We start from the raw sequence: 13,625 nt of genomic DNA, 5'->3' as shown, positions 1-13,625 counted from the left end.
CCCTTGCCTTCTGTAATTGTATGGCAGTAGTCATACATAAACTCACTTTATCATGAACAAGGTGTGATTTGTCAACCACTTACTTATAAATTGTTGACTAAGTACTTGGTGTATCTATCTCAGTAGCATTGGATTAAAAAAAGAGCAAGAAACCCTCTTGATGCCACCAGAGAATGCAAAGACAGTCACAAAAACAGAGGTGACAGGTAGGTTCCTTTAGTGACCTAGAACAGTGACCACGTCACCTACTTAGGGGTCTGGTCTGGTTACTGCTAACCATTCCTCATCCTTCCTCTCTGCAAAGCTGCTTTAAGCCTTGTGGATATATGGTGTAAGGAGCCTCAACCTCGGCGTCTCTTCTATTCTCAGCTTCGTTTCATTTTTCATCCCCTCTTCTTTGGCCCAGAATACCTAGACCCATCACAGAGCAAGTGCTATGATTGCATACACAAATACAACTACCAGAAGAGATCCCCGGTCTGGGCATGTCAACACTCAAGTTTCCAAGGCTACAGCAGTCTGCACTAGCAGATTGTATAAGAAGCTTGATAACTTGCAGGGTGAAAGAGAACAGATATATGCTTAGGATCCAACAATCACCAGGGGAGATGGATTTAGATAGACCTGATCAGCTCTTGTCCTTGGCTTTCCTGATTGACCTCCCCTTGAGTAGGAGCTGTACCTGTTGACTGCTTCTGTCAAGTGGAACAAATGATGTACCACATGACGAGAGGAGGCTTGAGTGATTTGGTGACAAAGGGACAGGATTCCCATCTCACTGGTATCCCACCTCCCTACTCCACTCCCGGTTTGCTGGGAAGTGCTTTGCTATATTGGGGTGGGGGCCCACATAGAATGAACTGAAAGGGTCAGAGCCAACCACCCCTGAGCACTGACTGCCACTCGGGCTAACACCTGTCACAGCCTAGTAAGACTCCAAGGAGGAGTGGGCAGGGGCTGGGCTCCTGACCCATACAAACTGCGAGACCATAAACGTGTGTTGCTTAAGTTGTCCAGGTTGGGGGTCATTTGTTATGCAGCAACAACTGACAGTTACTAACAGCAAATAGGTGTGTGTCTGTAAGAAACTTTTACATAGCATGGCTTATTTCTTAAGACCTCATTATTAAGAATGGATAGCTACTCTAACCAATCCCAGAAGACACCAGTAAATGGGTTTTTATTAGAGGAAGAAATCCCTATGCTAAGGGCTATATATTATAAGGTTCTTTATGGACAGACACTCTATGACAATCTTTTAAACAAGCAGAGACATAGGAATTAGTCAAGGAGATTGAACTCCATATAAGATCTACCAGATCAGGAACTCCACAGGAACCCAGAACCTGCTAGGTCTACCAGTCATCTTGTCTCATGACATATCATAATAGGAAGTAGGTGGGCCAAAAAAGTAAAGTGCCTTGTGTGTGTGTATGTAAGTGTAGTGTGTGTGTGTAATATGTGTGTGTGTGTAAGTATAGTGTGTGTAGGTATAGCATGTGTGTGTACACATGCAAATGGAGGTTAAATGTCAATCTTGGATATCTTCCCTCAAGTACTGCCCATCATGGATTTTTCTAAGATAGGGTCTTTTGCTAGCCTCGAACTTGCTAAATACACTAGGCTGGGTGACTGATTGACAAGCCCCAAAGCCCCAGGGATTCACCCCATTCTGCCTCTCTAGTGCAGAGATTATAAGAGTTTGCCAGACTTATCTTTTTTTTTTTCAATATAGGTTTTGAGGTTGAAATTCAAGTTTGCAAGCCAAGCACTTTACAAAATATGCCCGTCCTAGCTCTGAAGTGTCTTAAAAAGTAGAACATTTGGGCTGGAGAGATGGCTCGGTGGTTAAGAGCACTGACTGCTCTTCCAGAGGTCCAAATCCCAGCAACCACATGGTGGTTCACAACCATCTGTAACAGGATCTAATGCCCTCTTCTGGTGTGTCTGAAAACAGCTACAGTGTACTTATATACATAAAATAAATACACCTTTTTAAAAAAAAGTAGAACATTTATTTGTTTCATGTGTGGTACTATGAGTGTGGGCCTGCATGCCTCCTGATGTGTGTGTATGTGTGTATGTGTGTGTGGAGGGGGGTCAGAGGACAATTTGTATGAGTTTGCTCCCTCCACCACATCAACCTGAGAGATCAAACTCAGGTCATTGGGCTTAATGGCAAGGACCTTTACCCACTGAGCCATCTTGCCAGCCCCCTGACGTATCTTTTTAAGATCATATAGCTTGTAGATGGTAACCAGGATAAGGGCACAAGGTTTCCATCTTCCTGTCTTCTTCATCCATTCTACCCCAAGACACCCTGCCCCTCATTCAGAGGGTACTCAGGTTAGGTGCCGAGCTAGCTGAAGAAGCCGCATGAGTTATCGAAGGACAACTCCCAATGTTAGCTTTATTTGTCCTGAAAACCATCTCTATTCTGTATCTCTCCATGTAGTCCTGGCACAGTGACAAGGACAGCTTTTCTTTCTGGCCTCCATAAGGTGCCTCATTTTGTATGAAAGGGTACAACAAACACTTCCCATCGGATCTCCATTTCCAGGTCCCAAGCAGAAAACCTGGCCAGGACTGGGCCTTCATAATATTACACACATGTGGGTGTCGCTCGCAGAGCCCTGCTGGTTTGTGACCTTTTCCTCCATCTTCCCTGAGACAGTTGCTCCTGTCCTGGGGGCCTTTGCTCTACCTCCAGTCGAGGGCATCTGGTACAGTCATGGGCTGTTCACAGCCTGGGTTCCAGTTCGGTTTGGTCCAGGGAAGAAGCATTCCTGGTCTGCAGCTGGATGCACCCTGGGTCCTCATGAGCTCACAATGTCCCAGTGCTGGCTCATGAGTGACGACTCACAAGGGTTGACAACGACCTCCTTGCCATCCTCGGTGCTGTCACCGAACATGTCCGTGTCCAGGCAGAGGTGGGATGCTATGTGCTCAATGCGAGCACCGGTCTTGGTCCATTGCTGAGGAGAGAGAGGGAGAGAGAAGTGCTCATTTTGCTGAATAAAGCCATGGGTTCTAAGGGTAACATAAAGCACTCAGGCATCACCAGAATGGGTGACACCGCCTGTGGGTAGCCAAAGACATGATTCATGGTCTGATGAAGGAAGAAAAATGCCACTGATAGTTCTGACATACATTAGGGTGTTTGCATGCTTTGTGTGTGTGTGTGTGTGTGTGTGTGTGTGTGTGTGTGTGTGTGTGCGCGCGCGCGTAGGCCAGGACACAACTTGTCAGACTTGGTTTTCTTTTTCTACTTCATGTATCTCCATTTGTGTCTATGTGTGCGTGCATGTGCATGCTTCTCTCTCTCTCTCTCTCTCTCTCTCTCTCTCTCTCTCTCTCTCCCTCCCTCTCTCTCTCTCCCTCTCTCTCCTTCTCTCCCTCCCTCTCAACCCCCCTCTGTGTGTGTGTGTGTGTGTGTGTGTGTGTGTGTGTGTGTATAGGTCAGGATACAATTTGTTTTCTTCCTCCAATGCACGTATCTCCTGGGATTAAACTCAGGTGGACAGGCCTGGTTGCAATTACCTTTACCCACTGAGCCATCTCTCCAGTCCAAGTCTTTAAAAAGTATCAAATAAAAACTAAAAGCTAAATCAATGTTTCACAGGAAAACTCATCAGGAGGCAATAGCTTTTTAAGCAACAGGATAGAAAGTATGAACTGAGTTTGACATAGGAGAAGACAAAAAAATATCCTCCATAGTTTTTGTCTTCCCTTAAGAGAAGTTTGAGAAAGAGGTAGTAGTGAAGAGGATAGAAGGGGACTTCTTCAAAATGTGTCTGTATGTCAAGAGCCCACAGAGAGATGGGTCTTGGGTAGTGTCCCTTAACAGTCTCATGTGTGGTAAGGATAGAGGGATGGCACAAATACTGCATAAACACCAAGCTCTATACTTCATAGAGACCATCTCAAACACTCGTTTCGCACAGTTCTCATGGGTTATGTCAGCCCTCCTTTGGGAAGTGGGAGGGGGAAGTCTCTGGAAGATAGAGTGACCCACCATGTACCATACTCATACTTGGGACTTGAACCTCGGTCTCTCCTATCTGGGCAGGAAACTGAGTACATCCCTAGTATGTGCTGCTAGAGGAACAGTGTGCATTGGGACACAACTGACAGGTAGCAGTGATGCAACACACTAGGTGAGCAGGCCTGGTAAGATTAGCTAAAGTCTGTGGGCTCTCATGTATTCACTGATCACTGGGACCAACATAGTCATTACTACTGACACTGTTGAGGGACTCCTATCTCTGATGCTGACTGGAAGGGTTTCTTGCTTATTAACTCTTCATCTTTCAATACCTCCTATCTTCTCCTGCTTAGAGAAGACTTATGCCCCTCCCCACCCCTGTAACACTATGGAGGTTGGCCACTTCCAATCCTACTCCTCCCCCTGGGCCTGCCCAGCACTCACCTGTCTTTCATCCCCATTCTTGCATAGAACAAGAACTACTGGGGCACCAGGAAACAGGGTGACCACAGACAGGCACAGCTCTTCCTGGATGATCTGTTGGGTGTATGTGAAGGCCCACACCTGAGGAGAGCAGGAAGATTTACTTAGAAGTGGGGGAAACTCTATCTTTGTTGTACCACCATGCCTATGTATGATACCCTCACAGCTGGGTAAGAGGTTCCATGGGTTCCTGAAAGTAATGATCATCGATAAGATCACCTTGTAGAATACTACTCAAAGGACAAAGGCTAAGAGTGTATGTGCAATGTTATGAAGTCTTGGTCCCCACATTCATGTTGGGTCCTGGCCCATGGGCATGCAGGGGCTTGCTGGAAGTTGCAGACCAATTCTGACTCTGGGCCACAGTGGGAATAATACCCTAGCTGAGCTATATGGTCTCCAACTTCTCCTTGAGGAAAATGGCTGCCTATAGGAGTCAGTTCCTGACATTTAACACTTTAAACAGCTACCTGACAGGCTACCCTCAGACCCAGCTGTCTTTAGAATGCCTCCTTTTCTTTGAAAGGATTCCAAACCAGTGCTTGGAGAGCATGAAAGCTATGGCAAGAGGTAGAGAGAAGGGTAAAGAGAAAGGAAGCACCCAAGGGAGGAGTTGGAAGATGAGTTAGAAGGGAAAGAAGAAAGTTATGAAAAATAACATTATTTAAGAGAAGATAGCCAAGGATGTGGCCCCTCAACTACTTCGGGGTGGGGAATAGAGAAACTGGATTAACAATCCGAATTCTGACCATAGGAAATGGGCATTCTGCGAGGTCATTTTAAGACACCTACATTCTAGATTGTCAGGTTAACAAGCCCTAGCACTCTCTAGTTCTTAAGTTGGGAGACAGCAAGCAAGGGCGTAATTGCTGCCAAGATGACAAAGAGCTTTTCTCTCAGTTTGTGGAAGAGGTGATAACTGCCCTTTTCCTTCATCATGCAGTGAAGATGATTCATGATTAGAGTCTCCGAGGGGGGTTTCAGAGGGGACTCCGCCAAGGGCTGTAGCTTTTCTCCACTGAGTCCCTGTGCACCATGGCCTTCCATTTCGGACCAGGACATTCCTAAGCTCCTTGACCTGTGCAGATGGAGAACAGACAACTTCCAGATATGGGGCCCAGTGTCCCTGAAGTGTCCCCCTGCACTCATACTCTCAGTTCAACCCCCATAACATATTAGAGTTGACACTGTCCTCTCTGGTTTGTCTTCTTCAGGTCCTGACATCCTCCTGGTGGGCCATCACTCACTATGGAAGTTAAGACAAGGGTATGAATACAGTACCATGCCTCATGAATGGCACGCCAGACCTCAGGATGCATGTAGTGTTGGTTTCTAAGCTGTCTGCTTCCTTTCCTTCCCACTTCTATCTAGCCTGTACCTTTGAGTACAGGCATTCCTTAAATGGTCCCCCTTTGACTCTAGATGTTTGCAGTAGTGGTACAATCTATTTGAGAGGCCAAAGTCAGGCATGAATGAAGTCCACAAGGGTCTTGAGAGTGGTCTGGGGCGTTGGTCAGGTGATCTAGAATGGTAATCTGTATTTGGAGCCAAGAATATTTCTCCTTGTGGGAAAGAGAAAGATGCAAGGTCTGGGCCCAAGGGCAGGCCTGCAGGGAGCTATTTGTAGGCTCACAGGACCACTGGCCTGAAATCTATTAGACTTTTACACTCCCTTGAAAATAAGGCTTAAGTCAGTGATGAGAGCAAAATGAGTTACTGCTCTGTAGCCCACAGGGAGGCACAAATTAACATTTCAAAAATAAATCCTGTCATTATCAGATGATCACCTCAATATGTGGTGTTATATTGTTTGTGCTAAAAGCATTAAGGGATTAAACACAGCAACTTACAACACATAACAGTTTCTAAAAACACATCTTGTCAGTCTTCTGTTTTTAGCACCCTGAGGCACTTCTAGGCAAGTGGCAGGAACAGGGTCTCTTGACATATGAGACTCCACATTCAGAAATGCCTCTGGAGAAGGTTACACAAAGCTACACTTGGGCCAGAGTCTGAGAAAGCCACTCTAAGGCTCTGCAAGAGGGACATGTGAACAGGCAGCCACCATAAAAGCCCTTATACCAGGAGGCTAGAGAGATAGCTCTGTGGTTAAGTGATACTTGCTGCTCTCTCTCTCTCTCTCTCTCTCTCTCTCTCTCTCTCACACACACACACACACACACACACACACACACACACACACACACACACACATATACACACACAGTATACAAGTACACTTTCTGGAGCTTTCCTGATACTTAATCTCCCAGAGAGGAGGGCTAATCTCTGACCACATAGGTAAGAAGAAAGAAGAGAAATGGGAAACAAGGATCAGGAAGGTGGGGGCGCCTAAAGCCAGGTCACCCATATCCCATTCCTGTCCCTCACATTTCTCAGAAGAACTGGTGATGAACGGATTTACTAAGTGACTCTTGAGTCAGAAATGACCCCCAAGAAGACAATAATTGAGGGAAGGGCTGGAGGTTTAGCTAAGCGGTAGAGTGACTGCCTAGCAAGCAAGGCCCTGAGTATAGTTCCCAGCTCCAGGAAACAAAGGAATGAATGAAAAGGTGGCAGTAGGGGTCCTCAGTCAGATCTGTCTTCCATTAAGGTTTGTAAGACCCTCTATTAATGGCTCCATTTAGAGCCTTTCATACAGACAGCAGTCATGGCTGTGCAGCTGCAAAGGCATCCCCTGCCAGAGGACTTAATTGAAGACTGCCCGAGACACCAAGGATTGTTGATGCAGACAATGCCAGCCAATTGGGAACTGCTGTTTAGAAGAGATGCTTTCTTGGGACCAATGAGGTGCGGGTGGAGGGTATTAATGGAGCTCATTCAGATGAGCTTGCTGCAGTGTTTCTCACCTGCTCCCAGAGTCTTGACTCCTTGTCACCTCACCACAGGGGCAGGTAGAGTGGAGCAGCAAGTATCCAGGGGACAGGCAGCACTCTCAAAAGATGGATGTCCCTTTCCACCCTCTGGGAAGATAACCTAAGAGAAGATAACCCAGAGACTGTTCTGGAGGCTGGTGTGAGTGGCTTTTCCCTGACGGGCTGTTGTAAAGAGTAAACAAGTACTCAGTTCAGAGCTGACTGGCCCTGGCTTGGTGTACTTACTTCAAGAGTGGCATATCCTCATGTGAAGGGATGCCGAGAGAGGGCGGGGCAAGTAAACACTTGAAGGAAACTGGGGTGACTTGTTAGTAAGCAGGAGCTAATGGTACTCACTGGTAATGGTGAGTTCTGTGTTTCTAAATGTCTTCTGTGATGCAGATATTCAACAAATGAGGTTACAGTAAAGTGGCATGGCTAGTTTCATTGATGTTAGAGCCTTTTCAGTGCCTGACCGGTTTGAGCTACTTCATGCTTAGGTATGCTTTCATGGAAGCGAGGCTCAAAGACTTGATGGTTACTCTGAACAATGTCAGGAGCAGCTGCTAGGCTCACTCTGCTCATGAGCTCCCTTCTGATGAGATGGGACCTAAGCAGAGGACATTGGTGACACCAGGTGTCCTCTAACCTTGTAGGACCCACAGGAAAACCCTTTAGCCTATGAATATGCCCCTGATGACAAATGCCTGGAATAAATGAGCCAGGTCCAACAAAACCTCTAATTGATACAAAGGTCTCTAGAGGATCAGCCATAGGGGTCAGCATTGGTTGTTACAAAAACTCAAATGGCTGGTGGGCCGTGCTGGGCTCTCTATCTCTCTTGGTTCATAGGCACAGACCTCAGCTCTACCCGGGAGACATTCCCAGCCCAGAGGCAACAGGGTGACCTAGCATATTCTTTGGAACCCTCACTAGATTAGTGTTTGAGGTCATCCCTTTTATTTCCACCCTGTCTTCTCTTACATTTCTAAACTGTCTCATATGTAGGGTTGACATGCCACATCCTCCTTGTTTTGTTGTGTCACATGGTTGGGCTCTGGGGTAACTACAATAGCTGGGATCCCTGCCCACTGGCTTAATAGTTTTGCAAATTCTTGGTGAATTCTGTAACCTCAAATGTGATATGAAAAGAATCACTCTAGTACACTGGTCCTCAATCGTCCTATTGCTGTGACCCCCTCATGACCCCTAACCATAAAATTATTTTCATTGCTACTTCATAACTATAATTTTCTACTGTCATGAATTGTAATGTAAACGTCTGATTTGCAGGATGGTCTTAGGCGACCCCTGTGAAAGGGTCTTTTGATCCCCCCCAAAGGGGTTGTGACCCTCAGGTTGAGAACCACTGCTCTAATAAGAGGGCCACCATACATGGTTAATCCACACACATTCAGAATACCGCCTTCCATTTATCAAAGGCTTTCTTACTGTCTCTGATGGTGACACCAGTGACTCAGAGCAAGGCAAGAAAATAAAGAGAAATGTCCCTTTAGATTTTCCTTTGGAAATTATCCCAGACACAGGTTGACACGATGCTTTTGAGGGACCATTCCTAGGCTGTGATGAGGAACACTGAGGAAGAAGGGGTAGGAGGTGATTGCCTGGCAGCTTGTTCCACTGCAGACTTGAGCTCTCTACCCTGGAGGTGTCCCTGTGCCTGTCGATCTGAGGAGCATTTTCAATCACATCCACCCATGGGGCTCCCAGCTGCTGCCTCCTGCTCCACAAAATTGAGAGCCTCGGCACTGGCTGGGCAGGGATGGAATGCACTTCAAACTGTCTTACGTTTCCCTCGCTTTAATTCGGAATAGAAAGGATAGTGGAGCATCTGTCTTCTTTCTACCTTTCACAGAGATTTTTCCAGGGAATTCAGTGAAGTTAAGAGGAAATGTATTAGCCTAGAGACTTCTTGGGCTTCAATGGTTTTCAAATGCATGATGTATGCCTCTTGCATTACCCCACGGCATCAGTTTGCCAGCGTTTCTGAGACATTCGAATCCAGCATTTTGCTCCAAAGGACGACAAGGCAGCAAGAAGGAAGCCGAGGCAGGGTGTGGGAGGTGGATGGGCTGGTGTGGAAGAAGAACAATTATCAGCTACAGGATTAGAGGGCCTCCATGCTGAGCATGCGGCATGGATGGAGAGTGGTCACTTAGCATCCATAAAGCTCTGGGCTTTTTCTCCAGCCCTGCCAACAAAACAAAACCAACAAAACCAAAGGAGTGTTGTTGTAGGTCAGGTTGGGGGTTGGGGGGACATCCCATCGCCTGGGTTTTATCTATCTGGTGACTGAATGCCACCTAAATACAGAACCTTGACCTCCTTCTACCACTCTCTGTGACTCAGGGCTCTAAAACACCCATTCAATGGCTCCAACCTGATCTCAGGATCTATGTTGATGAGATGCCTGGGTCTGTCCTCTGAGGGTAGGCTGTGTCTCTGGTAGACATATGTAGGCTTTCAGAGGGAAGTGAATATGAAAGATTAGAGTTCACCATGGAGGTCAGAGCCAGAAATGGGGAGAAACTGAAGCCTGGCCCAAATATAGCCATGTATCCCTGGAATCTTGTGTGACATTTGTAGAGCAGAGACCCCAACTCTCATCTTGCCCAACCTCCCATAAATGTTATGGAGGACACTGTTTTCTACTGACTCCAGACCCTCTTACAGGGGCATGAATTTTGTTTTTGGATTTGTCACTGGAAAGTGACTGTAATGAAGAGGCCCGCTCGCCAGCTTTCTTCTGCCAAGATGGAGCTAGTCAATGTTTTAATATTTATACCCTTTAAGAGGCAATGTCACAGACAGGTGTCTTCTCCTAGGACCAAACAGTTAACAAAATTCTGGATCAATGATGTGGCTTGAACAAGCTCTGGAGAACTGTGAATAGAGTTGGTGTGGGGTCACCATGAGTATATGCCACTAGATAATCTCTGGGAGTTTTGGTGGCATCAACTGTGGAGTAGGTAGGGGAAAGAACAATACCTATCTTATTTGGTTCCTATATCACTTCCTTGCTATGATCTCAGTGACCAAAGAGGTGGGTGCAGGAAGAAAGGCTGAATGGGTCCAAGGGCAGACATACACCTTCAGGACAGAACAAGAGTCAGGGCAGGTAGCAAAGACATAGATAGGAAAGGATCCCACCAGTGTCTAATGTGTACAGAAAGGGTTGAGATGAAGGACAATAACAATGGAGAATTGTGAGGAATGAGGAAAAGGACCCCAGTAAGAAGAGAAGAAATCATGAGTCAGTCCTATCAGGACATATAACATGCCTACCCACTTGTGTTCATTTCAAGTAACATAATCATATTAACTGAAATGTAGATTTCCTCCTGAGTACCTAAAAATTTATCCCCGTCCTGTTGCTAGGCTATGTACCCTTGGAGAATGGGATGTGTCTAACTCTGAATGAGTCTACCTTGTCTCCTCAGCAGGTAACGTGGCACCCAAGATGCTACTGTCCAGTTTGCTGAGGTTAGATGGTTAGGTTAGGTCTAGATGATCTAGCATCTGAGAGCCACAAAGATCAGCTATTATCTCAAAGCACAGTCGAGTTGTAGCCACCACTGCCCCAAGGAGAGAGCCCTGTGTACCTACTGGCCTTTCCCCTATGACCCCAAGTGTCTGTCATTGCTTGCCTTCCTTCTACTATAGGAAAGTCAGCTGAAATAGGGTGGGCCATTCTCCTCCATCCTGCTACTTCTCCTAGGACCAGATATTAAAGGACCCTCTCTGAGACCCAGACAGTTAGTGGCTCTCCCTCCCACCTTCTTATGCAACCAAAGTTGGCATGTTCTAGAAAAGCTCCGCTCTGCTGGGAATAGACCAAACGAATCCTGTCCCAAGGAAGGGCCCAGACAACATTCTGACTGTTGGAATTCCCATGAGCAACACCCACACACAGACTCACAGAAAGATGTGTCACCTACTCACAATGCTTTACAAAGTACCACTTGAGCAAACCGTGTCACTGCCAGCTGTGCAGCCACATCTAAAGTAAAGCTGACACCTCCATTTCCTTTCTTTTCTAGTCTAATCTAACTCCCACCCCGCCTCCTCTGTCCTGTTTGGAGCATGGAGTGCTTCCAGCAAAGTCTTTTCAAGCCAGAGCTAGGTTTGAGAGTGTGGATATTTGTGGTGAACAATGGAGAGGCATTGAAGGCTGCTGTGCTGAGGCTGGGGTGTTGGTTTGGAGACCACACCCAAAGTGAGGATGAGGCTCATTGGATGGAGAGAGGACAGGAGGAACACTTAGGGGCTGTGGATCTAATCTAATGCAAGCATTCTCACCAGGGACATTTTAAAAGTAGGATCTGGCTCCAAAAGTCAACAGATCTGGGTTTGGGGAATGTAGATCTACCAAGAATAAGTAAGTGTAAGACATAACAAGAGTTTTTCTAGAGAGAACATTGTTGATTGCAGACACGACGGGCTACAGGAGAAAGATGAACTGAGACACTAGTGAAATTATACCCGTGGCACCAGGGCAAACAGTGACCTATGCAGAGAACTTGTGCAATGCAAGGCAGCCTGAGTGCTCAAGGCCATTTGTGGAGTTAAACCCCAGAGAGTTTGCCTCACTCAGTGTTTGAGTAACAGTTCAGGGGGAGTTCTTACCTGTGGACCTTTTGTTCCTAGAGCCATCTACTGGGACCGTACAGATGTCTTACCAGTGAGGACAAAACTCAACTTCCTCAGGAGGACAGAGATCAGAATTCAGCTCCTGCTTCTTCCCAAGCTCGACATTTATGGTGCTCTCTTGTTCTACCTTGTGACCTCAGTTTCCCTACAGCCTATTCTTATACTTGTTGGTCTCCATATATGCTGTATTTCCTGGGTCACCTTCTCTCCCCTTTCCTGATCCTGTCTGTTTCTACTTCTGTCTCAAAACACAGCCCATTTTCAAGTCCTCTGGTACAACTTTCCAATGCTCACACAAGACTTGTGTGCCACATCCCTGTGTTTCTGCAGTATCAGTGAGAAACACTCAGGGAGAGAGATTAGATCACAGAGGCTGCTTGCGCATTCCCTCCTGCAGCCCAGCCTTGCATCTGTGCACCTTCACAGTTAACAAAGAGTCTGCTGAGTAGATAAATGATGCATGAAGACACAGAATTTGTGAATCAATAAACAGGAGATGGTCAAGGCTGGGAATGTGAGTAATATCTCCAAAAAAAGAGTTTATAGAGAAAAGAAGGGTGGGGGAGAGGCACTAGGCAAGAACTCAGACAGGAAGACAAGGAAGCAGAGATCCTGTGGGATCACAAGGCTGAGAGAGGAGTCATCACATGGTGGCTGTGCTCAGCCAAATGCTATGGAGGTTAAGACAGGTGGTGATTTTGTCAGTGACCTTGAAAACAGCAGGCCAGCCTCAGAAAGGAGAATATTGGCAAAACACAGGGCTTGGACAGGATATACTCCTGTTGACAAACCAAGCAAAGCACAAGGAAACTTCCTTGGAGAGCACCTCCAAATAATCCACAGATGTAGAGGTGCCCAGAAAAAGAGCAGTGGATGGAAGTGGTTTTACCAAGTCTGCTCCGAATGCCTGGAAGTCAGCTGCAAGACACGGTTCGGGTGTCTTGTCTCGACGTCTAGGAGCAGGCTTCTTTTCCTCTTTGCATGTCATATTTGCAGAGTTGGTTTGTGTGATCTTCCTTGCCTGACCTGGCCCATGTTTACTGTAAGAGACAGCTGCTAGTCTTTGAGCTCCTGTTAATGATTGGACCATTTCCTACGGGCAGATGCCACCTGGAAGCCATTTTTCAGAGGAATTCCAGGTATTTGGTAACTAAGTGGGAAAAAGCCAGGTAAGATGGGTCCTTCAGCACCATTCTGGGTTCCCAGTGTCATGCTGAAGCAGGGACCATGGCTAATCTAGACATCTCTGCTCTCTGTGGCAGGCAGTGCTATGACCCCAGGCAGTTACTTTACCTGAGACTTTGCTCTATCTCCTTTGACCTTGGCACAGGGGCTTAGCCTGAGGTGTGGAGTCTCTTGGTTTTTCTGCTTTTGAGACTCAAGGCACTTCTGCCGCTGTCGGATATTGCCCTTCTGGATGGAGGAGTCTGGGGGGACCCTGTGAGAAAGCCATGCAGACAGATGAGAACACACTGCTTTTGACATTAGTGCTGCTAACTGCTGGATAGGTTAGGGGTGAGTTCTGAGAGGGCAGAGAGCCATCTTCCCTGGAGCTGTCACAAAAGTTGGCACTGGTCAGAGGATGGAAGGATGCTGCTAGTATAACGTAA

At 46.6% G+C, this 13,625-nt stretch overlaps 1 protein-coding gene across 5 annotated transcripts in view; it reads right to left on the bottom strand.

Moving 5' to 3' along the window:
* Positions 1 to 2,381: 2,381 nt before the first annotated feature.
* Galnt14 (polypeptide N-acetylgalactosaminyltransferase 14) overlaps positions 2,382 to 13,625 on the bottom strand; it is a 216,156-nt gene continuing 204,912 nt past the window's right edge. For 4 of the 5 annotated variants that reach the window (XM_063261862.1, XM_063261861.1, XM_039112163.2 and 1 more), the window contains 3 exons: positions 13,309 to 13,453; positions 4,430 to 4,549; positions 2,382 to 2,975 (listed from right to left, as the gene is read on the bottom strand). In XM_063261862.1, the coding sequence (XP_063117932.1) occupies positions 2,817 to 2,975; positions 4,430 to 4,549; positions 13,309 to 13,453 (424 nt within the window). In that variant the 3' untranslated portion in view covers positions 2,382 to 2,816. The remainder of the gene's footprint in view (positions 2,976 to 4,429; positions 4,550 to 13,308; positions 13,454 to 13,625) is intronic. The other variant, NM_001012109.1, reaches the window with a different exon arrangement.

The sequence above is a fragment of the Rattus norvegicus genome, chromosome 6, assembly GCF_036323735.1.
Source record: "Rattus norvegicus strain BN/NHsdMcwi chromosome 6, GRCr8, whole genome shotgun sequence".
Taxonomy (NCBI): Eukaryota; Metazoa; Chordata; class Mammalia; order Rodentia; family Muridae; genus Rattus; species Rattus norvegicus.
This window is presented reverse-complemented; position numbering and strand designations above follow the sequence as displayed.